Source organism: Cervus canadensis, chromosome 6 (genome assembly GCF_019320065.1).
Source record: "Cervus canadensis isolate Bull #8, Minnesota chromosome 6, ASM1932006v1, whole genome shotgun sequence".
In the NCBI taxonomy this organism is placed as follows: Eukaryota; Metazoa; Chordata; class Mammalia; order Artiodactyla; family Cervidae; genus Cervus; species Cervus canadensis.
In genome coordinates, this window is record NC_057391.1 from 54,227,151 (window position 1) to 54,243,654 (window position 16,504).

Below are 16,504 nucleotides of genomic sequence, written 5' to 3' on the forward strand. Positions count from 1 at the left end.
ATATATGGTCTACTTGACTTCATAGGGTTATTGTGAAACTCACATGAGGTATATAAGTACGCTCTAAACATCATTAAACAGGGACTCCCCTGGTGGTCCAGTGGTTAAGAATCTGCCTTCCAATGTGGGGGATGTGGGTTCCATCCTTGTTTGAAGAAGTAAGATCCCACACGCCACAGAACAACCAAGCTGGCTCACAGCACCAAAGCGCCTGCCACCACAGTGAAGATCCAGTGCAGACAAAAAAAAAAATCATCAAACACTATATACAAATCAAAGAATTGTGACTGATAAAGCTATAGATTGTTCTGATAAACCCAAAAAGAGACAAGCCAGTGGAATCAACGCCAGGAGGACCCCATCGGGTCCAGTTGCCAAAGATTTGTCCTTCAAAATGACCGAGGAAAGAGAGTTTATCACCATGTGTCACAGGCACACTGTGGACAGCCATCTAAAAACAACCCCTCTACCTGCCTTCCACTCTCCATGAAAAGGGCTGACTTCCAGCAGCAGTGTTTCCTCAACACAAACCAGCCACTGGTAATAGTTAAACACAGGTGGGCCAATATGAGTTTTTTCCAGAGAAGCTTTGACTTAAGAGAGGGAAACAGAGAGATGGACAGCCCGACAGAAGCGTTCTGTACATCCGGAAGTTACACTTGAAGTTGGAACTGTGAGCAGTCATCTCTGGGCCAAGAAGCCCGGCTGATCTAGAAAGAATGAGGCAGAGTTGAGAAACAGCCCTCCTTGTGCAGCTGGTGCCCTCCAGCCTGGTTCAGGTTCTTCTTGAGGCCCAGTTCTTGGGCTCCATGAGTCCCCTGTTGAATCCTGATAAATTTTCAAAGGTTAGCATGGTGTCTGTTGCCAGAGTTCCTGAACTAAACATACAGTCTAGGCCTGGCTCATTTGGCAGGGTTACGATTAACAGGAATAGCACAGTGGCGGTTAAAAAATAAACCACCTTGTCCTGGCTTAACTGGGTCATGAACATATTGTGCAACCCTGTGACAGGTACAGTCATTCCAACAAAGAGAACAGGAAAATAGGCAAGCAGCTGAATCAGGAGCAAAGACTGTCATTAACCTAAACTGCACCCACTTTTGGAAATGCAATTCAGGAAAATGAACCTGCTGGACCAGATGACATTTTTTTGAGAATTTCTAACTGCTCTTGAGACTACAACTTAGAGCTTCTTAGTTATGGAGAGTCACACCTAAGGAACCCCAAAGTTACTCCTTCCCCACTGCAAATCATAGAAAAGCTGGAGAACCATCAACACTATAATTTAACCTCAAAACTATTTAGCAAAGAGAAATGTCAATACAGCCTCACTAGCCCTGGACCCCGTCAATCCAAAAGGAAATTTGGAAAACAGCAGTCATCATTCATTTCCTTCATGCCTTCATTCAACAAATATTGAGTGCCTACTATGTGCCAAGTACTGTGTTAGGGGTTGGGGATACAGCTGTGAAAAAAACTGATCAGGTCCTTGTCTCAAGGAACTTATGGTTTAAGTGGAGGGAGACAGACACTATAAAATGGGGATATAACATGTTCTTGTATGTGCTGGGAAAAAATCAGGCAGCACAGGTGTAGAGGAGTAATAGATGTGTGTTACCTCACACGCACTGGTCAGGGACAGCCTCTGTGATAAGTTGATGCTGGAACAGAGACTTCTAAGGAGAGAGGGAGAAAGGGATGCCGTGCTCTGGGCCGAGCTTTCTAGGCCGAGGGAAGAGCTAGTACACAGCCTAAGGTGGGAGCTGCCGGGAGCCGAGGCGGCTGTCCATCCCTCTCTCACTTTCCCTCTCCTGCGTCAAAATGGCTCATGAATTTGGCAAGGAGTCGTGGATGGGTGCCTTGTAGGCCTCAGTCAAAAACCTTCACATTTATTCTGAGGAAGGCAGTCATTGAGATTTTGAGTAATTGGAGAGACATGATCTGATTTATGATTTAAAAGGATCATTCTGGCTGCTGTACAGAGAATAAACTGTAGGGGATCCAGGGAGACCAGAAAGGAGACTATGGCCATAGTCCAGCAGACAGATGGTGGGTTAGATCACATAGCAGCGATGGAGATGGTGAGAAGTGGTCAGAATTCTGGATATTGCCATAGGCTCACTGAGGGACTGGTTGTGGGTTTTCAGAGGAAGGAACAGCGAATGACTCCTAGACTTCTGACTTTCAAATGAAGACACTTGTTCTCCAGGGAGACAGAAAACAACACAGACTACTTACAGCAAACACAGAAAGAGGACATGAACTGTTTAGTCTTTATAGATCTGAGAGCTGCCTGTGCTGAAGTAGTTCAGGCCAGGGTTTGGGCTGAGGAAGGATCAAAACCTGGAGGCAGGAGTTGAGCAGAGCTGATGAGCAGTATGCCTAGAACAAATGCCATCTGTATGTCAAGGCCAGAAGTCATGATACTTAGATAAGGGGATGAGATACTGAAAGCAAAGTCAAGGTCAGAGTTCAGAGTTTCAGTCCAATTTGGGAGGGAAAGGCAACAATGAAACGGGACAAGAGCAGGGATAGTTTACGATATATGACACATTCTGCCAAAAAGGTTTGAGGATATTTCATCTAATCCTTACCAAACCCCACGAACTAGGCGGAACTAGGCGTCGTTAGCTTTATCTTACAGATGAGGAAAAGCAAGAGGATGAATAACCCACACATGGCTGGTAGGCAGTAAAACACAGTATTGAGCTTGGTTTGGATCTGACTCTGAAGCTTGTGTGCTTAAAGACTGCGCAATACTGCAAGTTTCAATGTCTCAGTAGGCAGCTGAAGTCATCTCAAGTTATCTGGGTGTGGGAGTGGTAAGCTCAAGTGGAAGCAGAGTCCAAGTACACAGACAAATTTGCATCCAAGTTTGTGGTTTAAGCTGGACGTGAAGAAACAGGCTTGGGCTGGAGTTTGAAATCAGGAGCCCAGGATCCGGCAAAGCACCAGTCATCCTACTGCAGCAACACCGAGCTATAAGCAAGGCATTGTACATGCAGACGGTTATACTGCAAGGTAAGTATCCTGTTTAGCTAGACTTGCAACACTATCACTGTTCTATATCAAGGCAGCAAGGGTTAGCATAAAAATCGAGTGGAATTTGTTAGATCTCTGCATTGGAACAGAGATAAGTGTTCCAACATGGGTAATCAAACATCCATCTTTTCTGTAAGATACTTAGTACACACTAAGCCTTGGAAGAGCTTGTAAAGATCCTTCTCTTCACCTGGTTTATTTAAGGAGCATGCCCCAGGCACTATGAAGAAAGAGCTTAGTGAGTTCACAATGCTCTTCCAAAGGTAAACAACTCTGGACTTTGAATACTTTTGTTTCTGGCAAGGCTGCACTGAACACAAAGTTTCATTCTTATTCTGCTTCAAAGGCACATTAATGCACTCAGTCCAGTGCAGCTATTACAGAAATAAGATCTAGAAGGAATATATACTGGTAAAGGTTAAACATCATGGCTATTATAGTGGGTTAGAATTCAAAAGGTGTCCCATTCAGAGTTGTCCCAGGTAGGCTGTATTATCAGGCTCAAATAATCTGCATCACCTAAATTAACAAGGACCTTGGCTTCCCTGGTGGCTCAGAGGGATAAATCGTCTGCCTGCAATGCGGGAGACCTGGGTTCGATCCCTGGGTTGGGAAGATCCCCTGGAGAAGGAAATGGCAACCCACTCCAGTATTCTTGCCTGGAGAATCCAATGGACAGAGGAGCCTGATGGGCTACAGTCCATGGGGTCGCAAAGAGTTGGACATGACTGAATGACTTCACACACTAGGTCCAAAGAGATAAGTGCCACCCAGTGAGAAGGTAAGTTAATGGTGAAAGTGGATCCAAAACTTGGATCTCCCAATTTGTCCTTTTTCCTCTCGAGCCAGATTTCAACATATTAAATAGTAAGCAACTCTAATATTAAGAGGCAAGCTACAATTATTAATATTTATTAATAGTAGATACATGATAACCCCACTTAGGGTAGAGTCTTTACTTGTTTTGAATTCAGCAGTAAACGGAAACTGAAAAGGCCAGGATTAGGAGGTGAGCAATTCAAAGAACAAAACCAGCCCACTAAATATGCTACAGAAAACAGTACTTCTAAATAATTTTGAAAGGAATAATATTATGCAGAACCTAATAAAATACATTATTTTAACCTAGAAGTAAAGGTGATACCATATTGAATTTTAAAAGTTTGGTTTACTCCCTAGATGTAGGCCCAAGTATAAATTTATAAAATTGACTCACCTGTTCCCAAGCTGCAGCAACTGCAGTAAGAAATAAGAAACAAGACTATCTCATCATCACTGAAGCAACTGCACAAAAATCCCTAAGGTGTAGTCATAACTTTGCTGTGAAGTTGTTTGGAATTAGAAATTTCGATTTCTACAACTCCCAAGACAGGGGGGCCTGCCATGCTGCGGTTCATGGGGTTGCAGAGTCGGACATGACTGAGCGACTGAACTAAACTGAGACAGCATATTAAAAAGCAGAGACATTACTTCACCAACAAAGGTCTGTCTAGTCAAGGCTATGGTTTTTCCAGTAGTCATGTATGGATGTGAGAGTTGGACTATAAAGAAAGCTGAGTGCCGAAGAATTGATGCTTTTGAACTGTGGTGTTGGAAAAAACTCTTGAGAGTCCCTTGGACTGCAAGGGGATCCAACCAGTCCATCCTAAAGGAAATCAGTCCTTAATATTCATTGGAAGGATCGATGATGAAGCTGAAACTCCAATACTTTGGCCACCTGATGAGAAGAACTGACTCACTGGAAAAGACCCTGATGCTGGGAAAGATTGAAGGCAGAAGGAGAAGGAGACAACAGAGGATGAGATGGTCGGATGGCATCACCGACTCAACGGACATTAGTTTGAGTAAACTCTGGGGGTTTGTGATGGACAGGGAGACCTGGCGTATTGCAGTCCATGGGGTCACAAAGAGTCGGACACGACTGAGTGACTGAAGTGAAGAAGGAGCATCTCACAGGCTTGAAGATATGTTTTCTCTGTGATCTAGCAATTATACTATATATTACCCAAAAGACACTCTTATATGTATTTACAAGAATTCTCACTGCAAATGTGTTTGTAGCAGCAAAATTTTAAAAACAAGTGTCATTTCAAAAATGGATACACTGCAAAATAGCAATTAAAATGGAATTAGGCCTACATACATCAATATAAACTTTAGAGACATGTTGAATGAAAGTTGAAAAAATATGCCACGATTTTAATATGCAACATTACATACTTACAAAATTAGTACAAGTATAAAACTGTGCATGAGAATGATAAACCAAATTCAGGAAAGACTCTACCTCTGAGGAGAGAGGCAAGGAAATAAGATGTGGGAGGGCTGAGAGGGATTCAATTTTACCTGTAGGTGTTTATCTGACACAAACTGACATTAGATAAACTGATAAAACAAGTGGAATGTTTTTTTAAAAATTCTACACTTTTTCTACATGCTTGAAAACTTAAAGAACCACCAAAGAAGTGTGGGAGGGAAGGTGTTGCTATTTCCAAATTAAACCTAATATCTAAGATTCAGAAGCAGCTCTAAAAATCGTGATGCCAAGCCATTAGTTCAGAGATGTGACTCATCTCATGACACAGAGCATCCTGAAAGTCTGAAAGCTGCACCACAGCTGGGACATTCTTCTAAGTCATAACCAGTCATTTAAAAATTATTTTTGGACATAGACAAGATGGCAGAATAGAAAACCCTAGACCTCACTACCTCAGAGAAAAACTGACTTAACAACATATGGTCCAAAAAGCCTTCATGAGAACTCCAGATACCAGTTAAGATGTCACAGAATCCCCCTGACAAGCCAAGAACAGATACACTGAAATGAATAATTTGAAAAGCAGTTTTATTTCAACCATGTCAGCCCCCTCCTCAAGCCAGCATAGCTCCTGCTTGGGAGGGAAAGCCCACCCTGTAGCTCCTCCTTTGGGAGGGAAAAGGAAGACCAGAACAATCCCCCACTGTCCCAGGTTTTGGGGGGCTGCCCAAGAGACTTGATTTCAGTTTGACCTGACTCAAAGCACCATTCTTGAATGCCTGGGGGCCAATGAGAACAAAAGAGCTCAAGGAATTGTTGCAGTATCAGAGAACCTCGGACAGACACTAGACAAAGCAAGAGATTATAACTCCTTGGAAAAGAAACCTGGTTGGGGGATGAAGAGTTGGGGGCGGGGGGCGGGGAGGAGTTTACACATACAGTACAGAGATTACACAATCTTATAAAAGGTTTGAGACTCTCTAGCTGGGAAGTTCAGTTCAGTTCAGCTGCTCAGTCATGTCCGACTCTTTGCGATCCCATGAACCGCAGCATGCCAGGCCTCCCTGTCCATCACCAACTCCGAGTTTACCCAAACTCATGTCCATTGAGTCAGTGATGCCATCTAACCATCTCATCCTCTGTCGTCTCCTTCTCCTCCTGCCTTCAATCTTTCCCAACATCAGGGTCTTTTCAAATGAGTCAGCTCTTTGCATCAGGTGGCCAAAATATTGGAGCTGGGAAGACTGGTGAAGATATTTCCCAGTAAAAGCCAGCCTGTAAAGCAGGCAAAGGTACCTGTTTTTTCAAATGCAGAAATCAGAATAAAAAAAATAACAAGACACACGAAGAAACAGGGAAACAAGGCCAAAAGAAACAAAATGAATCTCCATAAACTGACCAAAAAGAAATGGAGATCTGTGAATCATCTGACAAGTAACTCTATGACACAATGGTAGACACATGCCATTACACAGTTGTGCAAACCCACAGCATGTACAATAGCAGGAGTTAACCCTAATTAAGGTGAACTATGGGCTTGGGCTGATTCTGATGTGTCAGTGTTATGTTCATCAATTCTAACAAATGTACCGCTCTGGTGGGGGATGGTGATAATGGGGAAGATTATACATGTATGCAGACAATAGATATGTCAGAATCTTTGTACCTTATGCATACATTTGCTGAGAATCTGAAATTCCCCTAAAAATAAAGTCCATTAAAAAAAGAAAAAAAAAGGCTTCAAATCAACAATCTAAACTTACACTTAAAGGAACAAGGGAAAAAAAAAAAACAAAAAAAGAACTAAACCCAGTTATCAGAAGGAAGAAAATAAAAACTGGAATACAAATAAATGGAAATATAGAAAAGATAAACAAATTTAATAAATGCTTAGCTAGAATAAGAGTCAACATAAATCAGAAATGAAAGAGAAATTAAAATGGGATCATAGGAGACTATAATGAACAACTGTATGCCAACAAATTGGATAACCTAGAAGAAATGGATACAATTTTAGAAATATGCAACCTACAAGAGTGAATTGTGAGGAAGTGGGGATTAAATCAATCATCAAAAGCCTCCCAACAAAGAAAGCCCAGGACCAGATAGCTTCACTAGAGAAGTCTATCTAACATTTAAAGAATTAATACCAATCCTTTTGAAACTCTTCCAAAAAACTAAACAGGGAATACTGCCAAACTCATTCTATGAGGCCAGCATTATCCTGATAGCAAAATCAGACAAACATATAAGAAAATAAAACTACAGACCATAATATGCCTGATGAATAGATACAAAAATCCCCCCCCCAAAAAAAACACCCCAAAACAAGCCAACTAAACCCAGTAGCATCTTAAAAGAATTATATATTATGGACAGGTGCAATTCCTGGAATATAAGACTGGTTCAACATATGAAAAAAATCAATGTAATACAGCACATTAATCATGTGGGTTTTGACATTTATCCTGATAATCTCAAGAGAAAAAAAGCATTTTACAAAATTCAACATCTTCTCATGATTAAAACAAACTCAAAATAGGAACAGAAGAAAATTACTTAAAAGGCTATATATGAAAATCCACAAGTAACATCATATCCAAATGTGAAAAACTGAAAGCTTTTCCTCTAACACCTTAACTTTTTAAGGTAATTTGAGTATATAAATTCACAACAGTGATATTCACTGAAACCACTGCACTCATTAAAAATATATGTATCTTTAAACTCTTTGTGAATCCACATGAAATCAATAAATAGGTCAGTGGGAAGGCAGAAATCCAGTTATTAAGAGAACGTACAAAGCAAGAATGGAAGACAAACAGGAAAAGTGACGTTAAAAAAACAATGGTCATATTTGGATAGGTAAATAGGTATGTTCTTGAGCAAAGGAAAGATGATGCAGAACAAATACATTTAATACAATTAAAATACAAATACATCCTCCAGCTGCACAGTTCAAAGCCTCCACACACATCTTACATAATAGTTTTGAAATCTATAAAGCCTTACCATTTTAATATGAGGTTAAGTCAACAAGAGATTTCTGTGTGGAGACAGAGAGTCTTTTTTCCCTAAGTCTTTTAGCCTAACATAGTTTAAACTGTAGCCACAATTCAAAGATGCTGAAAAGGGGAACTAGAGAGGATTCTGCTAGTGATTTTCATTCTAGCTAGGTAATCATTACCTAAAGAGTGAAAGTCGCTCAGTCGTGTCCAACTCTTTGCAACCCCATGGAATTTTCCAGGCCAGAATACTGGAGTGGGTAGCTGTTCCCTTCTCCAGGTGATTTTTCCGACCCAGGGATTGAACCCAGGTGTCCCACATTGCAGGTGGATTCTTTACCAGCTGAGCCACCAGGGAAACCCAAGAATACTGGAGTGGGTAGCCTATCCCTTCTCCAGAGGATCTTCCCGACCCAGGAATCGAACCAGGGTCTCCTGCACTGAAGGCGGATTCTTTACTGGTAGTTGAGCTACCAGGGAAGCCAAGGAGTTAAACAGGAGCCACATTTGCTGGCCATGTTTTATTTGTCCTTTTTCTTCAAACAGGATAACCAAAGATACAGACAGTATTCAATAAAGTAAAATAGATGAGACAAATTCTAAGAGACTGCGATGCCACATGCTACATTTAACCTAATTTTATTCATGCTTGCTTTGGGATGGGGAATAGATCATTCAGTAAAAACATACAGTAAAAACAAAATATGTCTTATCATGTACAACTTTTAAACTACAATAATGATGTACCTTAATTACTTCCATGCACACAAGTCTAACATTACAGTTTTTTAAAAAATAAACACAATTAAGACTTCTAGGAGCATTTTATAATAAAGTAATTCCTAATTTTTCTTTGTAGATAGATCAAGCACCTCCAAAATACAAATTCCTATACACAGTGAGCGCTTTACTTAAAATGAATACTTAAGTAAATTAAGTACGTGGACAGCCTTAGGATAAGCTGACATTATATATTCAGCTAAGTAGGCAACAAACCATAGTGCCAAATGGAAAAAAGTGTATTTGCAAATAAATTTCAAAAACTAAGTTAACTTTTTATAATTAAATACAGAAAATATACTGATTTGCTAAAATAAATAAGATGTGATGTAACACTTCACTATAAAGAATGCATACCAGAACATTTATAAACAGTGAGTGAATCTCATTAAGGAGAGTTTACTACAATAAACGCTGGCTAAATAGAAGTGCATATTGTGAAGCACTATGGGTGGTATATGTTTTGCCACATACTCTTGTTACCTTGAGGTAGATAACACATGTGTACCAAATTCGGCATTCATTTTCAGTTGCTGCTGGTATCATGTGTTTTTAAGAAATGTGTACAGTATGAAAAACTTGAAAATACTCATGAATGAAAAATGTTTTAGGAAAAAAATAGATATTTTCATGCAATTATGTACAGTCTCACTGTGTAAATTTCAAGGCAAGATTTTTGTTTCCTGTAAAACACATCATTGTTCTATAAGAGAATGTTTTTTACTTGTCTTAGTGCATTTCTTTTGTCTCCTCCTGCATTGCATTATTTTGCTCTATTCTTTATTTTTGTGTGCAAACGACATGCCAGTTAAAATGAAAACCATCTCACATGTAGAAAAAAAGTCTGGATTTTAAAAACCAAGAAAAAAATCCTTTCTAAATGACACCATCTGATTCAAGTAAAAAAAAAAGACTTAAAACACTAGTAATAAAAAAGACAAAACACATTTCATGAAGAATACAAAGAGAAATGTCTGCTGAGTGTTTTAGTTCAGATGTTTCAGAATGCTGCTGTATGTCTTATGAGGAATCTGAGGGGAAGATTTCATAGCAGAAGGTGTTAATGTGGCCTGTATTGACTTAAGTGGTGACCCAACTGGACTGTTAAACTGTGGGATGCCTATGGATTCAAGCTGCTTGTTGAAGAGGAACTCCCCACTGCTGTTCAGAAATCCTTCCTCATTTCCTCTCTCCCCAAGCTTCCCATCCTCTACCGGCTCAGTTTCTAGCATTTCAGTATCTTCTTTCCTGCTAAAGAACTTGTCCAGGTAACTGGTATAAGTGTTTTCCTTTTCAATTTGCTCATCCTTCCTTACCTCACAACAAAACTGATTTATTAGAAAACAGTCCTCCCCACCACCCACAAACTGGCTATCCCAAGAAGATTGGTATAAGGCTTCTAATTGAGCCAAATTTGCCATTCCTTTTTCCTGTTTTTCTCGGCTTACTGACTTTGATATCAAACTTTTCAATTCTAGTTGGGACACTGAGCTATTCAAGTCATTTAATTTGTCAACAACATCAGTAGCCTCATGTTGTGAACTAAGTTGAATAGTTCCTGCAATAAAGGAATCAAAGTCAAATCCCTGATTCTTTTCCCTTTCTTTTTCAGCCAGTTGCTGTGATGCTTCCTCTAAAGCTATCTGGGCTTTAACCAATCCATTCCTTTCACATTTTGACTTGCCCTTCTTATCAGATTTTTCTTTGCTTTGTTCTTTCCAATTAGAAAGATCTATAATAAGCTTGGGTTCATAATAATGATTAACTTCACTCTCTCTCCAAACTAAGTTATCTAAATATGATGATGACCTCGTTTTGTAGTTACAAGTATGGCTACACTCCAGATCACAGTATTTGTTTTCATGATGATCTGGGTACTGCCAACAAGGCTCAGTAGAGTAACTGGTGTCAAAAGCAGGATCCTCCAAATACTTTTCACGATCTCCATCCAAATATTTTCGAGGATCAACTTGTACTTCTTCTTCATCAGTGACATCAGACAGAGCTCTCGGGTCTAGTTGAACTTCCTCAATATCAAAGTTGTTATGTATAGGCCAATCATGCTCTGAAAATTGACAATCATGGTACCTGAAAAAAATTAATACATTAGTGTTACTCCAGATATACGATTTCACTTTCAAATTTACTGCATGCCTTTTGGATCAAAGCACTGTGCTTGCTAGGTCTATGAGGGGAATAATAAGAGCATTAAGTCATATAAGAATTTACAGTCTTAATGGATAGGTAAGCCCTGTTACTATATAAAGCGATATGATGCAATGGAGCATATAATTATATAAACTGCACATAAACATCTGAGTGGCTGGCTGGTCTACAGTTCAATTTCAATTTCACAATTTCTACAAACATAATTTCACACACAAGGGGAAAAAAACCTTTATGGCCACAAAATGTAAATCTCTCATTTCAATCAGGTGCCATACAGATTTTCACTCTATGGTAATAAAGCAGACTAGAACAAGGCTTGTTGGAACTCATCGCCATGAGCAGAACAAGTCTCCATGTAAATGTGTTACTGAATGTGGTATCCTCTTACTGATACATTACCGCAAGGTGACCACACCACAACCAAGTAGAGGCAGACTAAGACACAAGTGAAAACAGTGGCGGTTGAAGAGGAGAGAATAGAAAAGAGATTAGATGACCTAACTAATAAGTATGGTAGAAAATGTAGGGATTGGAAGACATCTGGGTATGTGAGAAAACTACTATATGTAGATAGTAGAAATGTTCATGTAGATGGCTGGCAGATATATTTGATCATAAATACTTCAACATTTTAGGAGTTAAAAAATGCAGCAAGTAAACAAACTAATTTCAACATTAACTACTTCTTGTTCCAAAGTAGCATTTAACTTTTCCCATTATGTATATACTAAGCAATAACTATTAAATACTGAAATTACATAAAGGCTATTCAAAGACAGCAATAAGTTTAGCAGAAATCCAAAAAGACCATTTCTAAATTTTTAAGATTTTTACATTGTCTTATCATATACAATTTAAAATAAAGCTCACTAAATTATGCTTTACTGAAAACAAAAGCTTTTCCTAATTTAGGGTCAGTTTTACCTTTCCCAGTTATAAATGTGACTATGAGTTTCATCCATAAGCAAAATATCATCAACTTCATCTTCAATATGAAAAGGATGACTTGAGATTGGCTCATCCATTGGAAAAGAATAAATGCTCATGTAAGGATGGGAAAGCGCTTCTTCTGCTGTCAACCGATCCATGGGGCTGAATGTCAAAATTTGTTCCAGGAAATCCAGTGCTACAAGAGGAAGACAAAAACCTTAACTGTACTGGAGGTCCACCAACCCATAAAGAAAAAAAGGGATTACACAATTAAAAGGTAAGTTAATTTAAGTTCTGTCAGAGAAACAAAACAACTTACCTGATTCACTGATTAAAAAGACATGTGTCCAAGAAACAAAGTAAGTATTTGAAATATATCCCAATCTCATATTATGGCCAATTATAAAGGAAAAGGAATATATGAAGTTGAACCATATGAAATTTTCATTTTTGTCAGTCAAAAGCAGTCAAACAACAGCAATTTCATATGGCATAACCTGATACATAGGTCCTAATTTCAGCTCTACAACTCACTAGGTTAGCTGGATTACTAGCTATGTGGAACTGGAGAGGTTAAACTTGCTAAACTTCCATTTCTTCATGTGTAGAATGGATAGAGAGATAGGTGTAAGGTATAAAAATGAAATGTATAGTGTTTAGTGCTCAATACAAAGCCCTTTGCTACTCGTACCTCACTGACCAGCTGTTGTACTAATTTGTTGACTTCTGTTTCACACCAATCATACTAATGCAGATCACACAATGCATCTGATCACTTTAGGGCTACAGCATAGCTACCACAAACCCAGTTCTTTTCACTAACTCAGACTGTACCACTCTGTCACCACCCCTCCACCACCACCACACACTTGGATGCCTTATGAGTGACACCATCTTCAACTCTGAACCATTCCCACCTTCCACCTTTCCATTTCCTAGTTATACAGTACTGATAAAAGCTGGATGCAAAATCACATGTGTATATATATATCTAAGCTCTCTACAGATTCACACATACTGTGGAATTTTCAACTGGCCTTTGAAATGGCTCAGCAATGTTCCTCACCATTTCTTTATGCTCTCAATATTCTCATTATTCTTAGCAGATAAACTTTCTTCACATTTATCTCAATCCCTACTTCTTCACTCTGGTCTGTCACACATCTACTGATCCTTGCCTTCTATCTCAAAGGAAAAACTAGTTAGCACTTCTCTAAAACTAAGCTGCACTCTAGAAAGGGCCTTATTCTCAACTCTCAATCTCTCATTAACATTAAAAGTAGCTGACATTTATACAGCCATTTATATCCCACAAAGTGCTTCACTACATTATCTCATTCAATCCTCAGATCAGTCCAATGAAGCATTGAAGAGAAGAAAGGTAAGGCTCCTTGTTATTCATACCCTTCAGTGGCCCAGGGCTGAGGTTCCTGCCTGTGCTCAACCTTTTCCCCACCCACCTCTATTATATTACCTTAACCTAGGAAGTGATTTCATGATACATCAAGCTGTTCTTGGTTCTTCTGCAAGTCACTGCCCCACGTGTCTCAAGGCAAGAGACAATCTAAGGCACAATTATGGATGGTTGACTCAACATAACTGCCATTCTTAGAGTGAAACATATCCAACTACATGAGAGGAATATACTCTAGAATCCCTAAAACTGATAGCAGGGAGAAAAGGCAGGGCTAACAAACTAGTCAGGTTGAACTTCCAAATGTATGCAAATAAAAAACATTTCCATCATTGTGAAAATTCTATTGGATAGCCCTGCTCTAGAGGAAATCAGTCTATTTACTACTATGGTATGCTAAGATAAAGAAATAAGTGGTAAACTATAGAGAAAGGGAGGATAAAAGGTAACCATGAAGGAAAATTTAAAAGATTGGGTACCCATTTACAGACACTAACCAGTACAGGGTTCCAGTAGTCTTAATGTGTCAATTCACATGTACTTAATCTTGTTTGCTTTTTCCCTCTGAAGATCATGCATAGAATGTGAGAAAGGAACATATACTACTGTAAGAGTTTCCCATTGCTCAGAAGGTACTCTGCCCCAAAACAAAATTCCAGTGTTAATGAAGGAGAAACTTGCAGAGCATATCTATGTAACAAGTCTTTAGCTTCAGGAACTTGAAACACACTGCACTGCATTTGTATGTGAGTACAGGTGGCACTAGTGGTAAAGAATCCGCCTGTCAATGCAGAAGACGCAAGAGACATAGGTTTGATCCCTGGGTGAGAAGATCCCCTGGAGTAGAAAATGTCAACCCACTGCAGTATTCTTGCCTGGAAAACCTGTGGACAGAGGAGCCTGATGGGCTAGAGTCCATGGGGTCGCAAAGAGCTGGACATGACTGAGTACGTGCGTGCATGCACCCAGACACACACAGAGTTCTATCACTTATGAAAATCAAGAATATTTGTCCAATGGTTACTTTAATCAATCTATTATCAAAGACATTCGTTCAACACATTATGAATAAATCCCAGGCACCAACTAAATATTCAGGTTGGTTCAGAACTGACTGAGGGCAAGGGAAAAGAAGATTGAAATTTAATTAGGTTACAAATGCCTCAACAAATGCCTCTGTATTACTAGCTTGCCTCTTTTGGTAAGACTCAGCAATGGCAACAAGGACTCCAAGGCAATCCCTGAGCACTCTCTCTCAACCTGGCTGAGCAGGGTCAAACCTGCAGAGCAGACACATGTCCTGCCTGCCACCCCAACTCTGGATTCTGATTTAACATTCTGCACTTTTTAAAGAATTCCAACAGACAACTCTGAGGCATAGTCAAGTGCTACGTGACTGCTATTCAGTTATGAACAAGGATGCCATCATGACAGTGGCAACAAGATCAGGAGTCAGAAAGTCAGCAACGTATTACTGACTGTGAAGATACTCGACAAGACGGGTTAAAAATGTAGCATTCCTGAAAAGGAAGCTTATGAAACCTGTTGAAATTAAATACAGTTGCTTCCTTTTCATTCAGGCATTTACTAATGAGTTCCAAGCACAGCTGAGGGGACAAAAGACAATGTCATCAGTTTTGCCATCCAGTGCCTATTTCTCAAAACACTTGCTAAGTTAAAGCACTTTGATACACATTAACCTTAACTACATAATGATCAGAGTGGGTGATATGAACAATAAATGTATAATTAGAAAGTTTAAGATGTTTAGGAAACTGTATCTTCCTAACTTTATGATTCAGAAAAGAACTATCACAATTCTGGCATGGACACAGCTAAATACAGTACAATAATCCTTAAAGGTTTGATACAACCAACTTTTAAGGAAGATATTTTTCATTTCTAATGCTCTTTTTTTTAAAAAATGTTATCTTATTACAGACAACTATTACAGCATTTAGACTTCTGTATCTTATTTGTATCAACAAACCCTAAAGATACATCTCTCCATTCTGATGTATGAAATTTACTGCTTTAGTGGTCAGTGAAGTCTTGATTCTCTCCATGTTCCTATTACTTTCAAGTCTGCACAAACTGTCACATTTAGCACCCAGTATTACTAACACCAATCTGCAATCTTTTATGTAACAAGTTTGCTCATATGTAGTTTTGATCTTTCCTCCATCTCTTCCTTGCTCTAAAACCCTTGCTTTCCTTCAACTCAACTCCCTCTTTCATATCTAAATCACATTCATATTTGTACCCACACTTACTTATCATATAACCCTCAGAGAATCCCATTCCAGCTCAGTGAGAGTCAGTGACAAACATGTTCACCTAGCAGAGACGATCAGGAGTAAACGCCGGACAAGCACGTGGAGTCAGAACCAGGAAAGAGGGGTATACTGGAATCTGGAAAATTACTCACAGCAAAGAAAAGATTCCCAGCCTAAGTGCCTGGCTATAAAAAGGAAAGCGAGAGCTCAAGTTTTAGGTGCACCTTGAGTGTCTAAAGACTATTTGGGAGAATGCCAGATCTATAACGATAAAAAGCTAAAGCCTCCCTACACACACCCTGCTCCCACATAAGCACACCATTACATGATGGTTACTCTTCAGTTACAGTACCTTCTCGACTAATTCCTGGAAGCAGCTGAGTTAAAGGTTTGTGTGGCTCAGTCATGTCATTTCTAATGTAAACTGGAATTACGCTGAGAAGCTCCTGACGATCTTCCTCATGGACAACAGGAATAGATTCTAAAATCAGCTGCATCTGTTCAAGTTCATGTGCACCTAGACGAGATTAAAAAATACCAAATATAACATTAATAAATACATTTCTTAATGTTTAACCTACTGGCAATAAACTGGCTACAGGAAACTAACAGAATCGTAATGACCATCGAA

The 16,504-nt window shown here is 39.2% G+C and overlaps 1 protein-coding gene across 3 annotated transcripts in view; it reads right to left on the minus strand.

The window, feature by feature from the left end:
* Window positions 1-8,810: 8,810 nt before the first annotated feature.
* MAPK6 (mitogen-activated protein kinase 6) overlaps window positions 8,811-16,504 on the minus strand; it is a 31,908-nt gene continuing 24,214 nt past the window's right edge. For all 3 annotated transcript variants that reach the window (XM_043471967.1, XM_043471968.1, XM_043471969.1), the window contains exons 4-6: window positions 16,226-16,390; window positions 12,178-12,379; window positions 8,811-11,172 (exon numbers count right to left, since the gene is read on the minus strand). In XM_043471967.1, the coding sequence (XP_043327902.1) occupies window positions 10,071-11,172; window positions 12,178-12,379; window positions 16,226-16,390 (1,469 nt within the window). In that variant the 3' untranslated portion in view covers window positions 8,811-10,070. The remainder of the gene's footprint in view (window positions 11,173-12,177; window positions 12,380-16,225; window positions 16,391-16,504) is intronic.